Source organism: Xiphophorus maculatus, chromosome 1 (assembly GCF_002775205.1).
Source record: "Xiphophorus maculatus strain JP 163 A chromosome 1, X_maculatus-5.0-male, whole genome shotgun sequence".
NCBI classification, from domain to species: domain Eukaryota; kingdom Metazoa; phylum Chordata; class Actinopteri; order Cyprinodontiformes; family Poeciliidae; genus Xiphophorus; species Xiphophorus maculatus.
The window spans coordinates 24,319,344-24,342,307 of NC_036443.1; the positions used below are offsets into that span (position 1 = coordinate 24,319,344).

General features: G+C 37.8%; 1 protein-coding gene across 1 annotated transcript; it reads right to left on the reverse strand.

Annotated features, from left to right (window-relative positions):
• Nucleotides 1-601: 601 nt before the first annotated feature.
• On the reverse strand, nt 602-16,142 carry nt5dc2 (5'-nucleotidase domain containing 2). Its single transcript, XM_005801757.3, has 14 exons — nt 15,655-16,142; nt 12,753-12,937; nt 12,577-12,651; nt 11,078-11,133; nt 10,852-10,945; nt 8,964-9,092; nt 7,666-7,726; nt 7,470-7,572; nt 7,236-7,337; nt 5,726-5,807; nt 5,539-5,625; nt 4,380-4,520; nt 2,585-2,649; nt 602-1,673 (listed from the first exon to the last, which is right to left on the reverse strand). The coding sequence occupies exons 1-14, from the start codon at nt 16,031-16,033 to the stop codon at nt 1,412-1,414; spliced, it is 1,821 nt and encodes a 606-aa protein (XP_005801814.1). The 5' UTR covers nt 16,034-16,142; the 3' UTR covers nt 602-1,411.
• Nucleotides 16,143-22,964: the final 6,822 nt, after the last annotated feature.

Here is a 22,964-nt window from a genome sequence, read left to right on the forward strand (position 1 = left end):
CAGAAGTACAATAAAAATAGGCTAAATGAAAAGTAAGCTTAGTGGCAGCTTGAAGGAAAAAGTTACTTTTTAAAAACATGTTTGTGAATAAAATGACTTAAAAGTTTCTGCTGCCACCGTGGATCAGAAAAATGATTGTCAAAAGGGACATGGAAATATATTTTATTATTAATTATTTGAAATGTTTGGTTTAAACCAAAGAACACCAGTGAAATTCTGCAGCTTTAAGTATCAAGAGCTATATTAATTACACAGAGAGCCTGAACGGACTGTACTTATTAGTTGATTTATTGCAATAACGATACATTTGCGATATGTGGTGCAGACCTAATTTATCGGCAGGTTTGTAGATGTTCTATATTTTGAAATAGTAATAATAGTTTGTGAAATATTGTTTTCAAGGCAGTTTGACTACCAGGTTGCTAACTAGTCTCAAAAGTATACACAATGACTGAAAATATCTATAAATATTCAAAAAAAATTAATTAATGTGAAACATCTTGACATGCTTTTGCATCCAAGCCAGCATCCAGAACCTTTCATGGTCGGTATAAAAATAACTACCATAAAATGCGGATAAAAGTAAACATGAACCACTCTGTTAGCTGTATGCATTTATTGATAACTCCCATCACAACAAATCTCACACTGCATCAAAACAAAAAGAGCAACAGGAAGTACACAGTTGGTTCCAGAAAGGCGGGACAGCGCGACAAAACAAAACCAAAACCAAAAAAAAACAGTTGGACCCAGACTTGTGTCGCTGTTTTGGTTAAATTAGCAGCAGCAGCTCCTGTAGGTTAATAACCGCCGCAGCCTTCGCTCCGAAACATTTCACTCACCAGCGCTAAAGTGTAACTTAGCAGCTGTACTCGGCCTCTGCCGTCGTCTTCAGGCGAGCAACGAACGCTGTGCTGCCTAGCAACCAACCGACCAATCAGATTGAAGAAGTCACAATCCATATGCAAATCACTAAACGGTTAGTTTCCACTCCATGCGCCACTGATTATGTTCAACATAGTGAGGTATTTTGTTCATTGCTGCACCTGTAATTACACGAAGAGTACAGCACGTTGGGGTTAATAAGGTAAACACAGAATTATAAAAGATTTTAGTTCTTTATTTGTGCGATGCAGCTTAGTATTAAACAGCTTCCCCATTCTCACCAATCCTCTGTCAATCTTGTACCACATTTCATTGACACGTCAACTGTAGCTCTACAGCGCCGTCCAGTGGACCCAGTGAGGAGGTTTCCTCTACGAGTGAGCAGTGTCCAGTGGAAGGAATTGTGCAGCACCTTCTTGGATAAAAACAGACCCTGTTAAAAGGAACTAAATGCTCCGGCTACCTCAAGTGTTTGCCACTTTTGACCTAAAATGTGTCCAAAGAGTCAGCGGGGAGAGCACAGCTCTCATCGAATGCTGGCCATGTCATCGATGTGGGGTGTCTTCATGCAGCCGGTGCACAGCTGATCCATCCACAGGGGGGCTTCGTGCTGGAGGGGCGTGCGGCGGGGGTAGAAGGTGTACGAGGGGTCGTAGTTCAGCAGGCAGCTGAGAGAAGCCATGTAGATGTCTGAGAATCGGCTGAGGCGTCTGGAGAAGTAGGTGGGGTTGTGGCATGTTCTGAAGATGCTGCCAAACTGAGGGTTGAACAGGTTCTTTGTCATCACCCTGAGGGATACAAATTTGTAAGAGAAGTTAATACAAATACATGCTTATACTCGCCTTTAAAGACATTTCCTACTTGTTTATCTTTTTAATAGGGCGTGTGATTAATCTGAAAAGTTTAAACGTTAATATTGTATAAGGCAGATTAAATCTGTTACCTATTTTGACCTAAAAGCCTCTCTCCTACATAGGGTTAGCTAGTCCACAGCGCAAATTTCGCTTTAAAAAAAAAAATCAACACATGTTTAGATAAAACCAAGCTAGTATGTAGCCTACGTTTTGCAATGATGTATAATAATACATCTGGAACAAAATTACTACTTTTAAATCTTCTTGAATATGAAAACTTGGAAAATTGAGATTCTTCAGACATAGTCTGAAACATTTTCTGAAACACTTTTTTTTAAAAACTTCCATATTTACAGACTTAAAGCATAAAAAGCCAAGAAAAACATTCAAAAAACATGATCATGCACAATAATCACATGCTATTTTAATAGGAAAAGTGTAGTTAGGTCCCTTTTTATTATGCAGTCACTAAATTCAGAAGTTACTCAATTAGGCTAATAAAGTCTGAGTGTTTTATTCAAGAACATTAATGAACAAGCTGCAAGGGAAAGTGGAAACCTATAAAGAAATGACTGTCCACATAAACGAACAACTCCTGAAAGCTAAGCAGTAATCAGAATGGAGTAAAGAGGCCAAAAACTTTCAGTTTATGCTTGTAGCACGACATTACTTTGCATGCAGACGTCACAGAGCAGACTAGATGTATAGGGCGACACAAAAGGCTATAGAAAGGATTGTTTTGTATAGGGGCTGCACTTGGCAACAGGAAGCACTGTGTAGACTGTCAGAGGTCAGTGGGTTTACTGGGTGGAGCTTTGGACTAAAAGGCAAGTTTAGAGACTCACCGCAGTTCTTCTCTTTCTTTCTGCCATTCCAGAAAAACTTTTTTGGAGGCTGGGTCACGGTGTGTCTGAAATATTACAGATGCATTCAAACATCAGACTGAGGCAGTTCCGCAATGATTATTTCTGTCATGAGAAAAGTGTTATCTCATCTTTAGTTAAAGTTAAAAATGCAAACAGTTGCTGAATGTGGAGCTCAAAAGGTTCCACATGATCCTGCAGAGGCATGTAAACTGAAGTTTTGTCTCTGAAGGCATTTCCTCCATAAGGAAAGGTGACAGAGGTCACTTGTGTGTGGCGGCTTCCTAATAAGTACTTCATGACTTTGTGTCTGTCTAATTTTACTCGGCATTGCTTCTTCTCCTTTACTACTGCCACATACGTTACGTCTTCACTTCAGAGAGAAATCGGTGCACAGCTTTGGTTATGAAAAGCTCAAAAAGTCAGTTTTTGTGAAAATTTGCAACTTTTGCTATAAAACCGGATCTGATGGAAAGGTTGGATGTGTCAGACTCATTTTTATTTGGGCCATATTACAAATATTAATCTTCTTAAAGGGCCAGTTGTGCCAGAATGTATAAATAAAACCCATTAAACTGTTAAAATATCAATAAACATCTGTTTATTTCTGCATTCAATACGTTTTTCTTAAAATGAAATAATGTCAAACATCTTTTCACACTGATCAGTCCATTCAGGACTATTTTGTGGTGTTAATTTAGAAATATTTGTAAGAATGTTTTACACTATTTGTGCCAATATATAATGTTAAATGTGAATATTTTTTTATAGAAGTACTTGACATTAAGTAAGGCTGAGGCAGCAGTCTATTAAATCTAATATTTTTGGCCAATTTTGAGAAAATTTTGCAGTAAAATCAGAAAAATGTGGGTCATCTGTTGATTTTGTGTGAATTTAGCAGATTTGTGAAAAACTGGAAGGACTTATTGATGTAACTTGGAGTCTAGAGGGCCACATAAAAAGCCACGGCGGGCCAGATTTGGCCCCCGGGCCTTGAGTTTAACACACATATTTCAGAGAGTGCAAATTTAAATAAACGCTTTTAAAAATCAACATACAAAGGGGCAAGATGAGAAAATATGTTGTGTTCTTTTCTCATAATGCAGAAAAAAACACCCATAAATCAAAGATCCTAAGAAAAATATGTGATTATGGTTATTTTGTCCAATTCTTCTTGCTGTAAATACAGACTAGTGATGAGCCCTTTGCCGCCATCAAGGTCTCCTGCAGTCCTAAAACATTACTAATACTGGCAGGTGTCTACATATAAACTACTTCAATACATAAAGAACAGTAAGTCACTGAGGAAATTGAGTGACGAAGCGTTTGAGGTCATTTCGTTTAAAAATGCTCAGCACGTTCCCTGTTGTGGACAAGTTTAGACAGACCTGTTCAGAAGCCAAGCCCTATTAGGGTGCAGATTATAGCTTTGTTATAGTTGCTGAGAGCAGTTTGGCTTCCTGTTTGTTGAGAGAGAAAAAAAAAGTCTCATTCTGGAAAAAAATTGCTTTTTTTTTTGCCTTTAAAAAGAGGAAAGCTTTTGTATTCAGATTTAAATGCTAGAACTTCCTGGCTTGTTATTGCGTAAAGATTCAAAACAAATACCGCTTATTTGATTAAGAAGATTTTACTGTAAAAAATCTTTGGCCTCGCTGTCTGGAAATGTCTGCGCGGGTTCTAAAGCGGCTCAACAGGTGATCGAGATTTGTGTTTAGTCAACAGAATCGTGCTTGTAAAAACATTACATATCTGAGCGAACTGGGTGTTGACTGCTCACCTGAAGCCGCTCCATCAGGCCGGTCAGGGCCTGCAGCCAGGTGAGGGTCACAGCGTATCGGTGCGCGCTCACTATTTTGGTTTCGTGCTCCAGTTCTGGGACGATGGCTGCGGTGCGCCAGCCGTGTCGCAACATCAGATCCTGCAACAACAAAAAAAAAAAGACAGAAAGGTTGGATGAACTTTCAGTTTTCTTATCTGGCTGTGAGCAGAGGTATTTTAAAATGTTTGTTTTTCATTGGGGAGAAGCAACAGTGCAGAGAAGTTTTATCCACAATAAATAATTAACTCTGAATAATAAAAAAAATCAACAAAGGCGGAGAGATAACTAAAGACATATAGAGCATAAAATTGATTTCTTTATTTTATCAGCCCTGCTGCTTCAGGTTTGAAGATTTAAGTGGCATTAAAAACCAAAATGATGTTGATCGATGTCTTTATCTGTTTCATCAAATGCACAGCATCTGACCATGAAACATCTACAGTCGCAAGCTTGTACTTCTGGTTTGTTGAGTCTAAGATGTCAAGCTCTAGTTTTGCCACAGTAGATAACGAAACCACTGATATAATGCTGATCCTGTCCAAGGTGCAGGTCTGAGGTTTGATCTGTTCATATCCACTCATTTTAAACATTTTAAAAAGAAATTAAAACCTGGACATACAAATAATGTTCCATTCTCTTATTTTTTCTCATTATCCAGACTTAAAATGAGACTGAAACCTTGTAATACTTCATTAACATTGCAAGAACTCTAAATGTGCAGATAAAAATACACAATCTGAATATTTTAATTTCTCATTTAGTCAAAGAATAAAAACATAATTGTCCAGAGATACAGTTTAATGCTTAAATTATTAGTAAAATCAGTAAAAAACAAATTTAAAAAATGTTAAAAACTGCACAAAGCTAACCAAAATGTACAAAAATCTTCTTCAGAGCAACGTTAAATAAAAAAAAAGTTTTTTATTTTCTTCAGGTCACGTCGTCAAGACTCATCAGCAAATGTTCCAATGAAATTTCCAACTTTGCTTTAATCACACACTGACGCCACCGGATAAATTGAACAGAGGAACTGAGTCATGTTTCTCCTAATGCTTAGTCATAATGTGAACTTTTACTGAGGGAAAAAAAAAAAAAATCAACAAGCTTCCATACTCACAGCCAAGTCGCTATAAAGATGATCTCCAAAGTAAAGAACCTTTGATCCTCGCCATCCGGTCAGTCTGAGGAAGTCAAACAAGTTACCCTGAAAAACAAAACACACCAAGTTCACTTACAGGCATGCAGCTGCAGCATCTTGTAACACACCTAGAGTGAAAAACCGCACACAGACACGTATTACTAACCTGTTTATAGATCTGCCCTTTGTCCAAACGGTTGATCTTTTCCCACCGCAGGTCTCCGTTATTATCCAAGCGCCTGAAAGGTCTGAAACAAAAACATGTTGCTGAGATCATATTCTGAAACTAAACGCCGAGCAGCAGAAAACAGATTTGAGTGTTTTGCATGCTCTCCTTCAGTTTTGTGGATTTAATGCTTGTTTGTTTAGGTTCTATAAACGTTAATACATTACATTATACTTTTCTTTCTCATAAGAATGAATTTATTTGATCTCTTTCTTTTGTTTGCATTGTTATCAGCTAGCTTCCATCCTTCTATATCAGTAATAAAAAAAATTATAAATACACAGAATGTATTGGAAAACGCTGAATGATATTTGTCAGGCTGAAGTGAACAATGACGAAAGTTTGGGAAAAAAATTATGATTTTCTTGGCAAGTGAAAAACAAACACACAAGACCAGGTTTATTTATTAATTTTAGAGTTTTCTTTCTTTCTTTCCTTTTACCAGCAGCTGTCTATTAAACTTAGAGTTACAACCTTGACACGATTATGCGAGTCGCTTTACCAAAAAATTGATCCGAAGCGCCATGAAAATGGTCGGATCCGAGGTGCGTCCCGTTACATCGGAGAATTTCTTATAAAACCGGCTCTTTTTGAAACCAAGCCTCTTAATGAAACTTTTCTGTAGTAATTTCTGATAAGGAATATATATGTTCCATCATCCATGGGAGAGGGAGACGCGTTATTGTTTTCAATGAGGCGTAAGCTAATGAGGCGTAAGCTAGGAAGCTAAGGGTCAAAAGCAAAGCGCATGCGCAATTGGTGATATTTTTAGATGACAGCGCCATCTCCGTGGTCGGTGTGAGCCTGGAGTCTGTGGAGACGGTGGTGGAACAGAGGACACTGTCTAAACTCAGTCTAATTTTGGAGAACACCAGCCATCCTCTGTACACAGTTTTCTCCAACCAGAGGAGCTCCTTCAGTGACAGGTTCCTCTCACTGGGTTGTTCAACCGAGAGGATTAAAAACTCCTTTGTCCCACGGGCCATTAGGCTTTACAATGCTGCTATTTGTGGGGGGGGGGAAAGGAGGGAGACGGGGTAACTAGTATTTTAACATATTTAAGCACTTTTACTAGACTTCTTTTAGTGGGAATGTATTTATTTATTATATTCTTGTATTTTTTATGGATGTCTCCGGATGTACGATTTTAATGTTGTGTGGATGTGAATTAATGTGCGAGCAACAGATAACCTTAATTTCCCTATGGGATTAATAAAGTTTAACCTAACCTAACCTCGTGGCCAGCATAACAACTACAGCTGACGCAAGATGGCGCCGTTTAAACGTGGAACCTTTTCCAAATTAAAAACATCCGAAAATACCAGGAGTTTCCTGGCAGCGGTTTCGTATAAATGTAGCCGGTTCGAGGCCACAATGTGGCAAAATATGAAAAAGGTTTACTTTTAATCACTACTTTTCCAATTAACTTTAAAAAATAGCAGTTACTTACTTGATACAGTCGGTGAAGAAGTGAGGTTTATCTGCCTGCACGATAACAACATCAAAAAAGTCTCTCCAGTTTTTCCCCACCATGTGCGTCATTCCTTTATCCCTACACAGAGAGGAAAAATACAGCATAACAACTTGCAACATGGCTTTTCTTTCTTTTCTTTTTTTAGCATTTCCTTTCCTGTGAGTCAGAATGAACTGCAGCAGCAGGAGACCTCTCAGGGCTCAGACTTACACAAAGCTGAAGGGACTGTTGGTGATGAGGAACAGCTTCTTCCCCTGACTGACCAACCGATGAAGGACAGCGTCCGTCTCTTCCTTTCTCAGAATAAACTTGTCTGTGAGAGAAAACGATGCAAAGTGTGGCTGAGTTTGTGCAGCAACATGCAGGTTAAGAACTAAAGCAGAAAAGAGAGGAAGTTGCTTCTTACCAAGGTCTTGCATGATCCACTTGTACATGTAACCTTTGAGATGAACCATGCCAATTGCTTCCTACAGTGTAAAAACAAATTTGTTTATATTCTTTGCATATTCACCTTGCAAAAGTATTTACACCTTTAAGTTTGTTGCATTAAAAATACAAACCTGAGTATAATTTGTTTGGATTTTATCTCAGATTACAAAAGGATATTAAGAGCAACACAGAATCAATAATTGAAACATTACATTTACTTTATTCTTTTTTGACTTTATTGTCGTTATATTATCATTTTATTCTCATAATTTTATTTAATCTTTTTTTAGTACGGCATAACTGTGTTTTTGTGTTTTTATGATGTAAAGCACTGAAATAAAATTTGATTTGAAGTCATGGAATTATAAGAACAAAGTCATATTTTGAGAATAAAGATGTACAAGAATAAAGTCATAAAATTAAGAGAATAGAGATATTACGTGAATAAAGTCATAAAATTACAAAATAGTCATAATACAAAAAAAATAGTCATAATAGTTTGAGAATAGAGTCGTACAAGAATAAAGCCATAAATTTAAGAGGATAAAGTCACAATATTACACGAATAAAGTCATAACAACATGAGAATATAGTCATAAAATTACAAAAAAGTCAAAGAGAATAAAGAAAATAATTCGAAGAACAAAGTCGTACAAGAATAAAGTCATACTATTTTGAAAATAAAGTCTTAATATTACGAGAATAAAGTTGTAATATTCTGGATATTCTCGTAATGTTTCACTGTTGTGTTCAAGGTGACGTTTAGTTTTTGACCTCAAAGTGTAAAACAGCTCCATTTTGGAAGGAGACCATCTTCCACATGCTTCCTGTGTCTCCTGTATGTCTTATGGCAAACTTCAAACATGACCTTTGACCTTCCTTTCAACATTGGTGTGTGGTTGTAACGAGACAAAATGTGAAAAAGGTCCAACGGATATTATTACTTAATGTAAGAACTATATTAAACTTTAAAACAAGCTGATTTTGGGATTCAGAGCATTACATTTAGGAATCCTTCAGTGAGCTTTTTTTTTTATTAGATTTTCCCCGGGTGTTCCCGGAAAATGACACGTTTGTAGCTGAAGAGGAAAAGCACTGATTGTTCTTGGCTTTGCTCGTGAATGTTGCCACAGCTCAGCAGATTCCTGAGCCTCCAGCTGAAGGATTACGGGACTGGATGTGAAAACAGTCACATACACACTCTGCCCTGCCCTGCGCTGCATTCACTGCCAGCACTGAATGAACTACATGCTGAGGAAACGCAGAGGAACTCACAGAAACATCTTTGAAGAGGTGAACCGGGTCGTACTCGATGTCGTTGGTAATGAAGAAGTCGTTGGCGACGGCCAGGAGGGTCATCTCTGGGATGGAGAAGATGTCCATGAACTGCTTCACCTTCGGTCCCTGCGAACAGGAAGAAGTTATTATTTATTTCAGGGACGCACGATATTATCGGCCGATGTTAGCCGTAAAATTTTACATCGGATATTCTGTCAAAATAGAATAGAAGAATATACGCTGAGTTTTTTTATATGACAAACCAGTGACAATGATGCCTGCAGCAGTGTTGTCATTGTCTTAGAGGGAGCAAATGTCATGAATAAATTTGAAATTAAAGTGCAAGTTGAAAGTGTTGCATCATTTCCAGCGTCCTTTTTAGCTTTTGCATTAGGCAGCAGGCTAAACTGACAAAGAGAATGCAGAATTTTAATTCCACAGTAAAGACAGACATGTAGTTTTGGTAAGTAGATATAGGAAAAAATATTAATATTGATATCGGTTATTGGCCAAATGAGTTTTAGTATGTCGGCATATCGGATATCGACCAAAAATCCAATATTGTGCATCCATAATCCTTTTTTTTTTAATTAATTTAGGGTTCCAGCTAGCAACTATTTTAATAGTCAATTATTATGGCGATTAATCAAATAAATAAAATTGGCACATTCAGCAGATATTTCATTTAACCACATCAACCTTTTTATGCAATATTAGAAGTACTTTAAAAGATTCAAATAAAACATATGAATCCTTTTTTTAAATAAAAAACTAAACATTTTATTGCTTAAAATGCAACAACGCAGCATTCTTTTAGCATATGCTTAATAATTTCTAGCAAAGGATGAATCTGTAGCTAAAAAAATAAGCACTTTCTGCTTGAATCAGTACACTGTAGGTCTGATTTGTTGATTCATTTTTGGATTAATTGATTAATAACTGGATACCACAGGTGCTATGTTACCTGGTGAAGCTAAAATTGTTACTTCATGAGTTCTCGGTAGAACATATTTATAGACAATTTTGTTTTTTCCATTTTAAATGCAAAATGTTTTTATTTTTGTACAGTTTTGGCTTAATCAAGTTGTTCTTTCATCAACTGTCCTTTTGCTATGTGTTAACTATATAGTCCAGTTAACGTTTAATTGATTACTAAATTAGTTGACAATTATTTGAATAATCAACCCATTACGATTGATCCGATTACTCGATTCAGCCCAAAATGGATTAACATAACAGTATTAGCCACTATTAGGCCTCGTTGTAAACAAAGGCAATGAGATTACAGCCGCACAAAAACTTTTCTGCTTAAGTTTATTTAGGAAAAAGTTGGATTTAAAATGTCTGCCCAAAGAAATAATGCCAACCTAACCCAACATTTCACTCGTAATTGCTCTTAATTGGACTCATGTTGGCTCAACTTCCACGTCCAGTAAAGACTTCTGCCTTTCCTGACTGCGTGCAAGTCGGAGGAAATCAAGAACACAGGAAATCTTTCCAGAGAGTGCTTCAGAGATGGGAACGCTGCTTTCCAGCTGATTCATCACGCCAATGGGATAAACAAGATCCCCAAAGTTAGGATTTGGACTTATGCAATGCTCCAGGCTGTCCAATATCTGAGAACACCGCCAGATTGCATCCTCTGCTTGTTTAGCCGTGGCCAGATGAGATTATTATTGTTATTTTCCTGCAGAATCTGCACCATGGTGAGCCCAGTGCCACACTAAACCGATTACACTTGAAAGAAGCGGCGAGAAAATCCAAAAACAAAGTGAAGTAACTGGAACACATGCCAGCTATTGCTCAAAAGTTGTTTCACAACTAAAATAATGTGGCTGAGGAAAACAAACATGATTCGTTAAATTAAAAAAAACCTCCTTCTAACCTTTCCGTAGAATCCACTGTCCTGCGACAGCGGGACGTGGAAAGTCCCCCCGTAGAGATAAAGGACCTCATCGTCCGACACTGGACTCAGACCCCTGAGGGCAGCAACATTTTTGTTTAGAGGATAATATTATCTGACAAAACAAACAATGTTTTGCCTTGAGCAGCAGGGAAGCAGAAATAAATCAATGTGTTTTATTTAGATAGAAAAGATCGGCAGCTCCTACCGGTACACTGTTCCTGGCTCAATGTAATGGAAGGCATCAATTTTCATCAGGAGTCCCTACAGAGGAGCGAAAAAGGGTTTTACTTGAACAAACAGAGAATTTAAAAAAAGTTATCTATTGTGTGGATTAAACAGGGTGGTGATAATTATGACTTACAGCTTATAATAACCCAAAACTCAGCCTGAGCATGCACTGCAAAACCACAAAATCTTACCAAATACTTTTGTCTCGTTTCTAGTGCAAATATCTAAGACAAAACTAACTCAAGAGGAACTTTTCAGCAAGATATAAGAGCTTGTTTAAAGTAAATTATTTCTTAATATTGAAATTTACTAGTTTAATTCACTTGTAACAAGATGTAAGTTAATTTATCTGACAATAGAAATTGTACTTTTTCATTAATATATCTTACTGAAAAGTTACTCTTTTGAGTTAATTTATCTTATTACAAGAGTAATAAGATATTTGCACTAGAAACTAGACCAAAAATACTGGGCAGGATTTTGTGTTTTTGCAGTGTGGAGTAGAAGTTGGCCATTTGGACTTCAAATTTCATCACAATATTTTGTGGTAGTATTGTGATAACAATAAAAGTGACAATACGAACTATTTATACATTTTTTAGGTTGCTGTATTGTTGTGTCTGCAGCAATCATAGCTTCACAAACACAAACACTGCTCTTACATTCATATTTGTAATACGTTTCAGTCGCATAAAAAAAGTAACTGTAACTGAACTTAATCATATTTTCATATTAATTTATATTTATTGATATTTTCATTGGAGAAAATAGCAAAACTACCATAATTATCCCAACAATACAGGTGGCTTTGTAGGGGGTTTAAACAATGTTAGTTAGAATTTATTGTGACAAAAATAAATCCAAATTTTTATTATAATAAGAAATTTATCATGATAAATAATAAACAATACGATAAATGTCCATCTAGCATGGAGGCATGAAGCTGATCAGCCTGTGTTACTGCTGCTAAGCTAACAGAGTGCAGGTTGATTTAATAGTAGATTTACGTGGTGTAAAATTACTTTGGACTTGATGAGGGTACTGAGAAACGATTGTTTGCTGGAGGCATGGACTCTGTTTTAATTGGATTAGATTTTACCCAATCGCTAACGCCGAGTTTCCCCCAGTGCTTTATAACCCTAACCCTTTTGTGTCCTTCCCCGTCTTGTGTATTCTTTTGCTGGGGAATTGTTAAATCAGCAGTTTTTCCCCTGACTGTGGAAGCCATGACATGGCAATAATCACTTAGAAAATGTCAGTTTTTATAAGTAATATTGTAAGTGTCTGTGAAATCTGGTCTTTCATTGGCTGCAGGACCAAACATGCTAAATTAACAGAAATAAACAACTGAAATAATGCATAAGGAATCTGACCTACATGATAAAAATTAGTGAAATATATTTTTATTGTATTCCTATTTAAGAAACACCTGCATACACACAGATTTTTCTGCAATAGTACATTTAAGATATTCACCTTTTGGATGTCATAGTGAAGACCTCGGACAGTAAAGTTGGGAATGTACTCATATTTTGCAATTTCCTCAGGATACTGCAATGCAGAAACACAAAGTGCATAAATTAACTCAACTTTAAAACCTGCGTTATTCATATTTTCCTTCCTCTACAAATCTGCTCGTTTTATTTCAATACCTTAAAGTGCTCAATCAGGAATCCTTTAGCTGTGTCATAGATCAGCGCATTGAGCGCGTTGGAGTACTGAGCCAACGTGTAGTCGTAGTCAAAGCCGTAGATGTCCACTTCCTCCAAGCTGACCTCGTTGTTGGCGTAGATCACCGAGGAGTTCAGGCTTTTACATGCACCGGGAGGGATCAGGTCTGAGCAGAGAGAGAGACAGATGGGAGTTCAAATACTGACATCACATCAGACGGGATAACAATGACTCGAGTAAAGAGGGAAAGAAAACCCTGTGATTATGTGGGCAAGGTGAGGATTAACAGCGGCTGCTGATTCTGCACTTCTGCAGCGAGCAAAGAAGTTAAACTCTCCTGCTGCTGTTTTCGTTCCAGCCGGGGGCTGGCGAGCTCGGCGGGGATTGCGTAACCTGCCTGCAGTTCTCAGATGTCAACTGACTTTTGACCAAACTAATTGAGCCCAAAAAGAACATTCTGTGCACTGAAATGTGCGGCTGAAAGCCACTCCTGAGTGCCTTGTAACGCAGGTTACTTCTGCTTTATCCGCTTCCTGCCCAGCAAGTTAAGAAGCCGCGACACGATGCGAACAGATTCATCTGTTTGCATTCGGACGGTAATGCCCCCGCTGACACTGTATCAGCGAACACTACATCAGATCTATGTGGGAAAGTGGGTCATGACCTTCCCTCCTGGGACAGTTCAATGAGCGCCGCAGCTGGGCAGCAGGCGTGCGTTCAGCAACCCTCTGGCTGGACGCCCTGCAGCTAAAAGCGCCTCTTTTTTCACACAAAGACATTCATCCACAAGATAAAAATCTGTAAAACTGTAATCATGAAGGGAATGCATGACTGGCTTTCTAGTTGAGAATCTGCAGCAGAAGTTGGCGGCTGAGAAAACTTCTTTTTTTTTTTCTTTTTTTTTGTGCGCGTCAACATTCAGAAAGGCAGCGCACCCAGACAGGAAAAACACAGTGTACCCAGTGGCGTACTGGTACTGTACGTACTTCCACGCTCCACTGTAAACAGTGTTACAGGCACATTAGTTTACGTCAGAGAGAAAATCTAAAATCATACATGTAAAACCGCATTAGCGTTTCTGCAATAATGTAATAATGAAACCCTTATAGGTGGAATAGCAACTCTTAGAAAAGCCGCCATGCTCCTTTTGAGTTTTACTGTAATTAAGCAGTTTTGTTTACTTTAGAGGGTTGTTGCATTGGACTTCTACTTTGTTTGCAGATCTGCTAACAGTTGCAGCCAAGCCAATGTAAACAACCCTGTAATGCAAATATACTGTGCAAGTTTTAAACTATTTTACCGCCAAGAGGCAAAGTAGCACAACTTTGCGTAACGGAGAACATTAAAAATAATATTTGTGCAACAGAGTTCCTTGCGAGTTTCTATGAGAGAAGATATTGATTAAGGTTAAAGTGTTGTAATCAGATTTAAGTTGACGCCCCAGATATAAGCCTCTAACATCAAATACCAGGGTTTCTCCTAGTGTATTATAAGCCTGGCGGGCCACCAGGCTTATAAAACAAACCACTGCTTATTTATTTAAATATTTTTTAAATTGTTAGCATTTTTTAAGACTTTAGAGTTAGTGTCCAGGCATTGATCTTCCCATCTTTTAATAAAACATGATTATCAAATGATATTTTAAAATTTCCTGCCAATTTTTTTACATTTTTCAACTCAAAAACACGACGGGCTTCTGAATGAAGCAGCCAGCCACCGAGCTTAGCAAGTTTTCTGGGGGAAACCTTGTAATACAGTTCAGAATTAAGGACAAAATTAAGTCAAAATCATGAAACATTAATCCAGACATTGCTATTCAAACTCAATATTTTTGTTGCAGGTCTTCCCTTCTTCCATGCATTCAGCTAATCAACAGCTGGCCAGTGGCAGGTGGCGCTCCTGTAATTTCAACCTCACAGTTTCTCATGTTTTGTCAGGGAGCAAAATATTTCCAAACAGTCGAAAGTGTCTGACTTGTAAGGAGAAAGTGCACGAGACCTTTATTCATCCAGCTGGCTGGAACTGCGCAGCAACACACAGGGTTACAGCTTGGCCGCAGAAAACCAACTAAATCTCTTGTTGGACAGAACTTCTAATTGCATCAGCTGTGAAGATGTAAGTTTTCTTTCCATAACACCAACCTGATGCCTATATGCTACAGATAACAACGTTTTGGTTAATAAATAAAAGAGACATAAACTATGAAGTATAGAGGTCATGGAGGTAGAAAATTTAAATCCAACAGGAAACTGAGGGACTACAATATTATCCAAATTCATGCATTAAAGCAAATGCAAACAGTAAACAAAGAATTTCATTGTGCAGGGAGGCTACCACACACATAACAATAAATAACTGATCTCAAACGCATAAATCTAATTCATTTTTCATTATTATCCAACTGAACACAGTTGGGATGATGCGCTTGTAGGAATAAAAATTGTTGGGAGTTTCCAGAAATGAATCCAAAAGGAATGGAGTCCTGCAGAGTGCCAGTGGTTTAAAACACAGATTCTGCAGGCAGAAGTCAACCAAGCATTGTTACTAAATAAATACCCTCAGTAATATTGACTGATGGCTAGTGGTTCATGTATTAATGTGGATAAACTACAACACAAAGTGACTGTTTTAGTTGATCTGTGACGGTAGAAAATAATGCTGACTCGTTGAAAATAACTTCAGCTCAGAAGTGACCAGCTGCACTTATGAACGAGCATAAATCTGCAAAATGAGGATGCAATAGGGGAATCCTCAAACGTACAAAATGTCCTCGCTGGCTACAGATAAACATCTTCATTTGCCTGGTGACGTGGAAAAGGGGGTGCCTGCTTTCCGTGGGGTGGGGTGGGGGTTACGAGGACAAAGGGGGGATCCTGTGCTTACCGTAAACCAGCCGCTTCAGGTCGTTGTAACGACTCCAGAGGAACGACGTCTGGTCCATGGGCGCCGCGTTGGACGTGAACGAGCGTCTCCTGACGCCGCTGGCGCCCGGGGCGCCCACGGTCTCCTTCTGCCTCTTCTTCTCCCCGCTGCCGCATTTGTGCGGCGGCTCGCTGGATGACGGCGCGTCTCCGCCGCTCGGCCTGTCCGTGTCCGAGCTGCAACTTTGCCCCTTGTTTTTCCCTATTTGCTTCGAGCCTGCGAGCGCCCTGCACGAGGTGGACAGTCTGTTCACGCGTGGGGATCTGGCGAGTGGAGGGGTCCTGTTGCCCCGGGCCCACAGTGTCCGTGTCAGCACGGTGCCCACGGTCTTAAAAGACATTTTCTTTTCTGCACGGAGATATGTAAACACGCCTCGCTCCTGCTGCTGTCTGTGCTACTGCAGGATTCAACTAGCAGCAGCATGAAAACAAACCTCGCTCGGAGAGGCCACGCCCACTCAAAACCCCCACTAGTGCCCCACTGTGGAAGGGAAGGGCCTCTTATCACTGCTCCTATCATAAGCGCTGACATCACCGCTTAGCTGCTGTTTACCCCTGTTATCTGAGTTACTGAAACAGCGGTAAACAGTGTTTATAGTTTCTTAATGTGTTCCGGAAATGCCTTTTTAAACGTGGTGGCGCTTTGTTTTCAGTTCCTTTCAATTCATTGTGTTTTGTCGCGTTGCTGAAACGTCCGATACAAAAACTGACCGACTTAAAGGCATCACAAAAATGAAAAATAAGAAAAAGAAAAATAATATGGATACATTTCATGACAAAAATGCATCTATAAGGAAAAGGGAAAAAATATATTTACATTTCTTGGCGAAAACACATGTATAAGTGTATTGCAATCCATTGAGATTGTAAATGGAAATTAACTGAAAAAAGCTAATGCTAAAACTCAAACACTCCCGCAGATGCTCTGCACCCAGTCTCACTGAGGTTGAGCTATTTTGGAAAGAAGAATTGCCAAAAACTAACATTTCTAGAAGTGCAGAGCTCCTTTAGTGATAGTCTTCTGCATCCTGGGTGCACAAATGAGCGTTAACCGCAGATCCTTCCTTCCAGCAGCTGTTAGATTCTTCCTAATATTTTCAAAGCATCTGGGTTTTATCACAGTTTCTTCAAAGTTTACCTGACATGTGGGAATAAATGCTTCATGAAATTGTGAGGTAAATGTAAGAATAGCTCTTAGCAGCAGATTCCAGAGGCTCCAGCAGAACTAGGCACATGCAGGGTCACTGTGCTCCTCTGAGCTGGAGGCTGCAGACAGAACTGAAACACGGTGAGTCAGAAGAGAAACGCACAGACTTAAGCAGAGCAAAGGTTCTGTTTCCAGAAACAAACATGCATAAAAAGTCAGTTATTTGCACATTTTCCAGCTCTACACTGAGTTTAAAACTGTAGGATTTATTATTTTTAATGACAGGCAGCTGTTGTCAGCTGCGCTTGTGACCAGTTGAGATAACGGGATGTTTATCTGCGTGTTTCATCACCTCCTCATCTCCAGCTCAGTGAAATCTCAGAAGAACAATAGTCTGGTGAGAACAAATAGTTTTTTCAGTTCCTGTTAAACACATGGATTTCAGCTGTGCAGCTTTCTAATTCTCTCAGTGTTAGTAGGTGAAAGGTCACTGCTGCACGCGGGCCGGTTATGCACATGGACGGTTTTTACTCCTCACTCCGTTTTGTGGAAATATGCAAAATGTTGTTTGGTTTTGTTACCCCAAAACCACAAAAACCTCCTACCGAGACAAAGCTGTTATCGGGAAAACGTGCCTTTCCAAAATGGAGGCTTGTCACGCAGGATTATTGTGGCCTTCGAATCCTGCGTTGCCAGTGGGAGACGCCATGAGCCCATCCCCCCAAAACCAACAGCCTCCATGTTTTCACTTCATAGTTTAACATAAGAACAACTTCTGACTGCATGGAGAGCATCTTAGAACTTCATCTTATTTTTATTTGTGTCTGGGTTTTGACTGGGCCATTCTGTCATTTTTGCTTTGATCTATGTGTCAAACCTGAGGCCTGTGGGCCAAATCCGGCCCGCCGCAGCCTTTTATGTGGCCCTCTAGATTCTAAACTAAACACTAAATGTGCTTAAATATCATGTTATCAATTAAATCAATGCAGTTTTATCTTTTTACTGCCAAATTATAGCAATCAGTCCCTCCATTTTTTGCGAATTATCGTGAAAATCCACATAAAATCAACAAATCCCCACACTTTTTTGCACTAATACGTAATTGGGAGTTAATTGCAGATTTTCCACAACATTTTTTAAAAACTTTCACACTTGTACTAAACAGCTGCCTCAGCCATAATTAAATTGAGATTACAGCCCACAATATTTACAGCGAGTACTAAAAGGTCAAATTTACCATCATAAATAAGTGCAAATATTGCAAATATTTCCAAATTAGTACCACAAAAACTTTGATTTTTTTAAAATCACAAAAAAATTCGCTGATGTTTTAACAGTTTGTGAACAGGTTTTATCAATCCATTCTGGCACAACCGGCCCTTTAAGAGCATTTATGATCTTGATTCGGCCCAAAACCAAAATGAGTTTAATACCTTTGATCTAGACCATTACATTTATCTCCATCCATCTTCCATCAACTCTAGCCGGTTTCCATGAAGGAAAATATCAGCCTGACGCTGCGACATGTTGATCAACACGGCTGTTACCATGGCTTTCTTGGCCTCTTTTCTGATGAACCCTTTCTTTACCTGATTTTCTTCCATTTCTTTCTTTCAAATTTTATTGTATTTTTTTGACACTTTTATTTGTTAAAAACAATCCAGGAACTTCTTCATACACCTCATACTTATGAGCTAGTTTGTGTCGTCAATACACATTAGCACAAAGTTTGTGGTTGACTATATGTGACAAAAATAATAAATAATAATAATAATAAAACAGATATAAATATGTTTACAAGGCCTGTATTTATCTGAGGTCCAGTCAAAGAAGGTGGAAAAATGTCAGTAATTTGATTATAATCTCTCCTTTGTTTTTTTGCTGTGTAATTCTGACTATTTACTAATTCAGCAGTAAACTGTAGTAACTGTCTTGAAAATATTTTTGAACTGTTCATATATAATATACATATAAAATATACAATTCTGGAAAATATTAAGAGACCACTTAAAATGATCCATTTCTGTGGTTTTACTTTTTATAGGTATATGTTTGAGTAAAATGAACATTGTTCTTTTATTCTATGAACTACTGACAACTCTCCAATGTAGTACTTATTTACAGGAAATGAGAAATGGTCAACATCACAAAAAGATCTAGTGCTTTCAGACCTCAAATAATGCAAATAAAACAAGTTTATATTCATTTAGAAACAACAATCCTAATGTTTTAACTCGGGAAGAGTTCAGAAATCAATATTTGGTGGAATAACCAGGAGGTTTTCAGTGGGGTTCAGTGCAGTGGGCTCTTCATTTTTACCAGAGCTGTATCCAATGCAATATTAACATTACTTAAAAACCACAATGCAGTTTTTCTTGTATTTTTTTCTCAAAATGATTTAGAAGAAGTCGGCGTTGGCGCTCATCCTGATTATATCAACAGGGTTTGGTCACTCTTAACTGTGAGTGCAGATGCTCTAATCTCAAATGTTTACTTCTGTCCAGGACTACGTTTTACCACGAGACAGATTTAAACTGTGACAAGGCTGCGTGCACAGCTCAGAGCTTCACAACTGGAAGAAATTACAGGTTCAGCACAGCAGCGAAATAAATAATTCCCAGCTTCTGGTTAAGCTCTAAGACACACCACCAGATTAGAAACTTGAAAATCAGCTTGTCGATAACAATTTACCCAGAACAACCAGCAGGAATGGGGTGAGTGAGTAACTAAAGAGTCTTCCTGAGTCGTCTGCCGTTCTCTCCTGAGCTCCTGGGCTTCATCGTAACTCACACTGACCGCCTTCCTCGCATACTTTCTCCACGTTTAAGAGAAACAGACAAATGTCTCTGCCTTCTCCATGAGCGATTCATTAGAGAGACGCCACAAGCAGCAAAACACTGATTCTTTCATCCCCATTCCCTGTAAAATCACATGACTTAAGATTCTGACCTATTTGACCTCCAACAACAAAGCTAACCCCCGTTTCTTTTCTTTTTTTCCTCTCAAGGACCAACACAAGAATCCAGTTTCATGGACTTTAGCAGTAACTTCAAGACTCTCATCCCCACCCCCACAACCCTCTCCTCCTCTTCTTCTTTTTCCTAAATTTCCCTGCACACAGCAACAGCGTTCAGTCGGTTTGATTGGCTGCAGCCTGACATGGCAACTCGAGTCCCACGCCCACAGGGCTCCAGTCGGGCCAAAACAAAACAGATTTCCTCTGACCACTCCCTGCAGGCACACAAACTTCTTAAAACACTCTGCAGTCCATAAAGACAAGGTGTCGAGCCTGAGAGCTGTAAACAACTTTGGTGGTTTTCTGTTGTTATAAACAGGAGCAACAGATCACTCAGTCTAACCGCAGACTCTGAGTTCAGCACGAGCTCATGCTGGGATTTTTAAGAGCTTTAACTGAACTCTGAAACATGCAATAGAAAAACGCAGCAAAAACACAAGATCTCACCAGGTACTTTGTCTAGTTCTTAGTGCAGATATCTTAGCACACTGAAATAAGATAAAATTAACTTACAAATAACTTTTCAGCAAGAAATAGGAGCTTGTTTTAAGTCAATAGTGATTAAATAACATAACATTGGTCTTATGAACTAAGGTTAAAAAAACAGTTTATATAGAGCTGGAGCTTGTCATGTACTGCAAAAACACAAAAGTATTTTTAGTCTAGTTTTTAGTTCAAATATCATAGTACATGTGAAATAAAATAAAACTAACTTACAAGTAACTTTTCGGCAGGTAAAAAGAGCTTTTTTAAGTCAATAATTCCTTAATATTGGTGGAAAAAGTACTTATTCCATTGATATTTCATTTAACTTATAACCAGATATTTTTCCCCATGTTATAAGTGAAATAATCTGCTAATGGAATAAGTACTTTTTCACCAATATTGAGGAATTATTGACTTAAATCAAGCACTTTTTATTTGCTGAAAGGTTAATTACAAGTAGTTCAATCTTATTTCAAGTCTAATATATTTGTGAAAATACTTGGTGAGATTTTGTGTTTTTGCAGTGCATGAGAAGCTCCAGCTCTGTATGAATTGTTGTTTAACCTTAGTTCATAAGACAAAGACCCCAGTATGTTATAGGCAGCAGCCCTGTCACATGTCTCAGATGACCACAAAGGACATGCTGTTGCTCTGATTTGAAAATGTAATCAAGCAGAAGAAAATCAGACATTAAAGGAAATCTTTTACAAATAATATTTATACTTTAGGACCAGAGTTGGGTAGCAGCGAGTTACATTTACCTGAGTAACGTTTTGGGGGGAAAATTACATTTAGGACAGAGTTTCTCAAACATTTTTAGCCTATTTAAAACACTCTCGCCCCATAATAACACAATATCTTAATATTTACAACCTGAAATTTAAAAAAAATGATCAGCCTCTGAACACTATTGTTGACACCTTTTCTTTTTACTCATATTAGAGTCATTTCTTGGACGGCTATTTTTTACTTTTACTTGAGTAATATACATATGTTGAAGTAGTATTAATCTTACCAGAGTACAATTTTTTATACTGCACCCATCTCTGTAAAAAACAGAGATTATTTTCTTCTTAGAGCTGATGAAAACATGACATTGAATCAGAAAAGTGTGCTTAATACCTGCTTAAAAGTTATTTTAAAAGTACTCTTAGTCTATAAAATGAGCCTCAGTGGGACACATATTCTACTTGATTAAATATGTCTGTAAACACATGCACATTGCAAAAGAAAACCCATACCAGATGACTGAAAGAGATCCACAGCAATGTTGCAAAGCCATCTGGCATGAAAAGAGTTGAGTTGTAGTTATGAATGAAGCTGACTGTTCCAATGTGAAGCCTTGTTTAACTAACCTGTGAACTAAAAGCATATTTTTATCAAATCCTTACGCCTGAATGCAAAACAACGTCCAAGAAGCTCTAAATCCTGAGAGTTTCCTTCAGATTGCTGCGATTTCATTTTAAATTTGCCTTATCTGTGATATAAAATTGCTCTAACTTGTTCGGCTCAAAACAAGCTCCAACGATAAACTCGCTCGTCTTGGACTTTCTGCTGTAACGCAAACCCACATTGGAGCGAAATAATCCACATCAGATTAAGCAGCGTAAGCTTTAAATATGTATTAGGATTTTTATTTTAGGCTTTAACCTTTGCCTCTTTTAGACCAGAGATTATTACTTCCGTTGCTCTAAATTGAGCTTTGTATTTTTTAGGCTACTGAGGTTTTTGTTATTACTGATATTGCTAGCTTATAAATCAACTGTAATACATCCACAATTATAGCCTGATATGTTGCTGCCCTTTATAGAAATGCTGGTTGATTAAAGCTTTTAAATAAGTGTGTGTAGAGCAAAACTCACATTGTTTTAACATTTTTAAAAACAAATATTTATTGTTACATCTTGTTCAGTTTTCATTTTTCATCAGTTACGATGAACATTGTTACTAACATTTTAGTAATAATAAAAATTGTTACTAAAATATTAGTAACAACTGATATTGTTACTAATATTTTAGTAACAATGAAATTTGTTACTAATTGTTACTAACATTTTAATACAGCGCATATTTGTAAAGCGTGAAGAATAAAAGATGTCAAACTACATTCATTGTTGTTTTTAAATAAATAATTTTTGGATTTACATCCCAATGAGAAATACTCTGAAATTCCAAATAACAGAGTTTTACAGAGTTTGGGTAACGTGTGACAAAACATCAAGAGTAAACATGAACATTTCACTGAATTAACCGACAATCAGATGATTAAATGAATGTTAAGGCCTGCTCCTCTACTTTTATTTTAATCTTGTTTAAAATATTTCCTCTGACTTTCAAATTAAGGTCGGGCGTCAATGTGACATCAGTTTTATTCAGCACTAGTTTTGTTTTTGGTTTTTTTTTATGCTTCTTTCCTTTTAACATTTTCATATTTTGTGCATATTGTCTCTTCTTTAGCTGTTATGCTGGGCTGGATTGTGCAGCACTTTGGTCAACATTGTTGGTGTTTTTAAATTCTTTTCTATGTATTACGGTATGGTTGTTACATAAAGCAAGACAAGCAAACCTCTGAGATTTAGTAAAAATCTTTCCAAAGCACCACAATTATGAAAATTAGGGAAAA

Bases quoted from the DNA above. Each gene is read 5' to 3' on its own strand.
- nt5dc2 (XM_005801757.3), bottom strand. From the start codon at position 16,033: ATGTCTTTTAAGACCGTGGGCACCGTGCTGACACGGACACTGTGGGCC. The intron at 7,338-7,469 runs GTAAGTCTGAGC...CTCTCTGTGTAG, and splicing joins AACAGTCCCTTCAGCTTTGT to GGATAAAGGAATGACGCACA. The intron at 1,674-2,584 runs GTGAGTCTCTAA...TGTATCCCTCAG, and splicing joins AAAGAAAGAGAAGAACTGCG to GGTGATGACAAAGAACCTGT.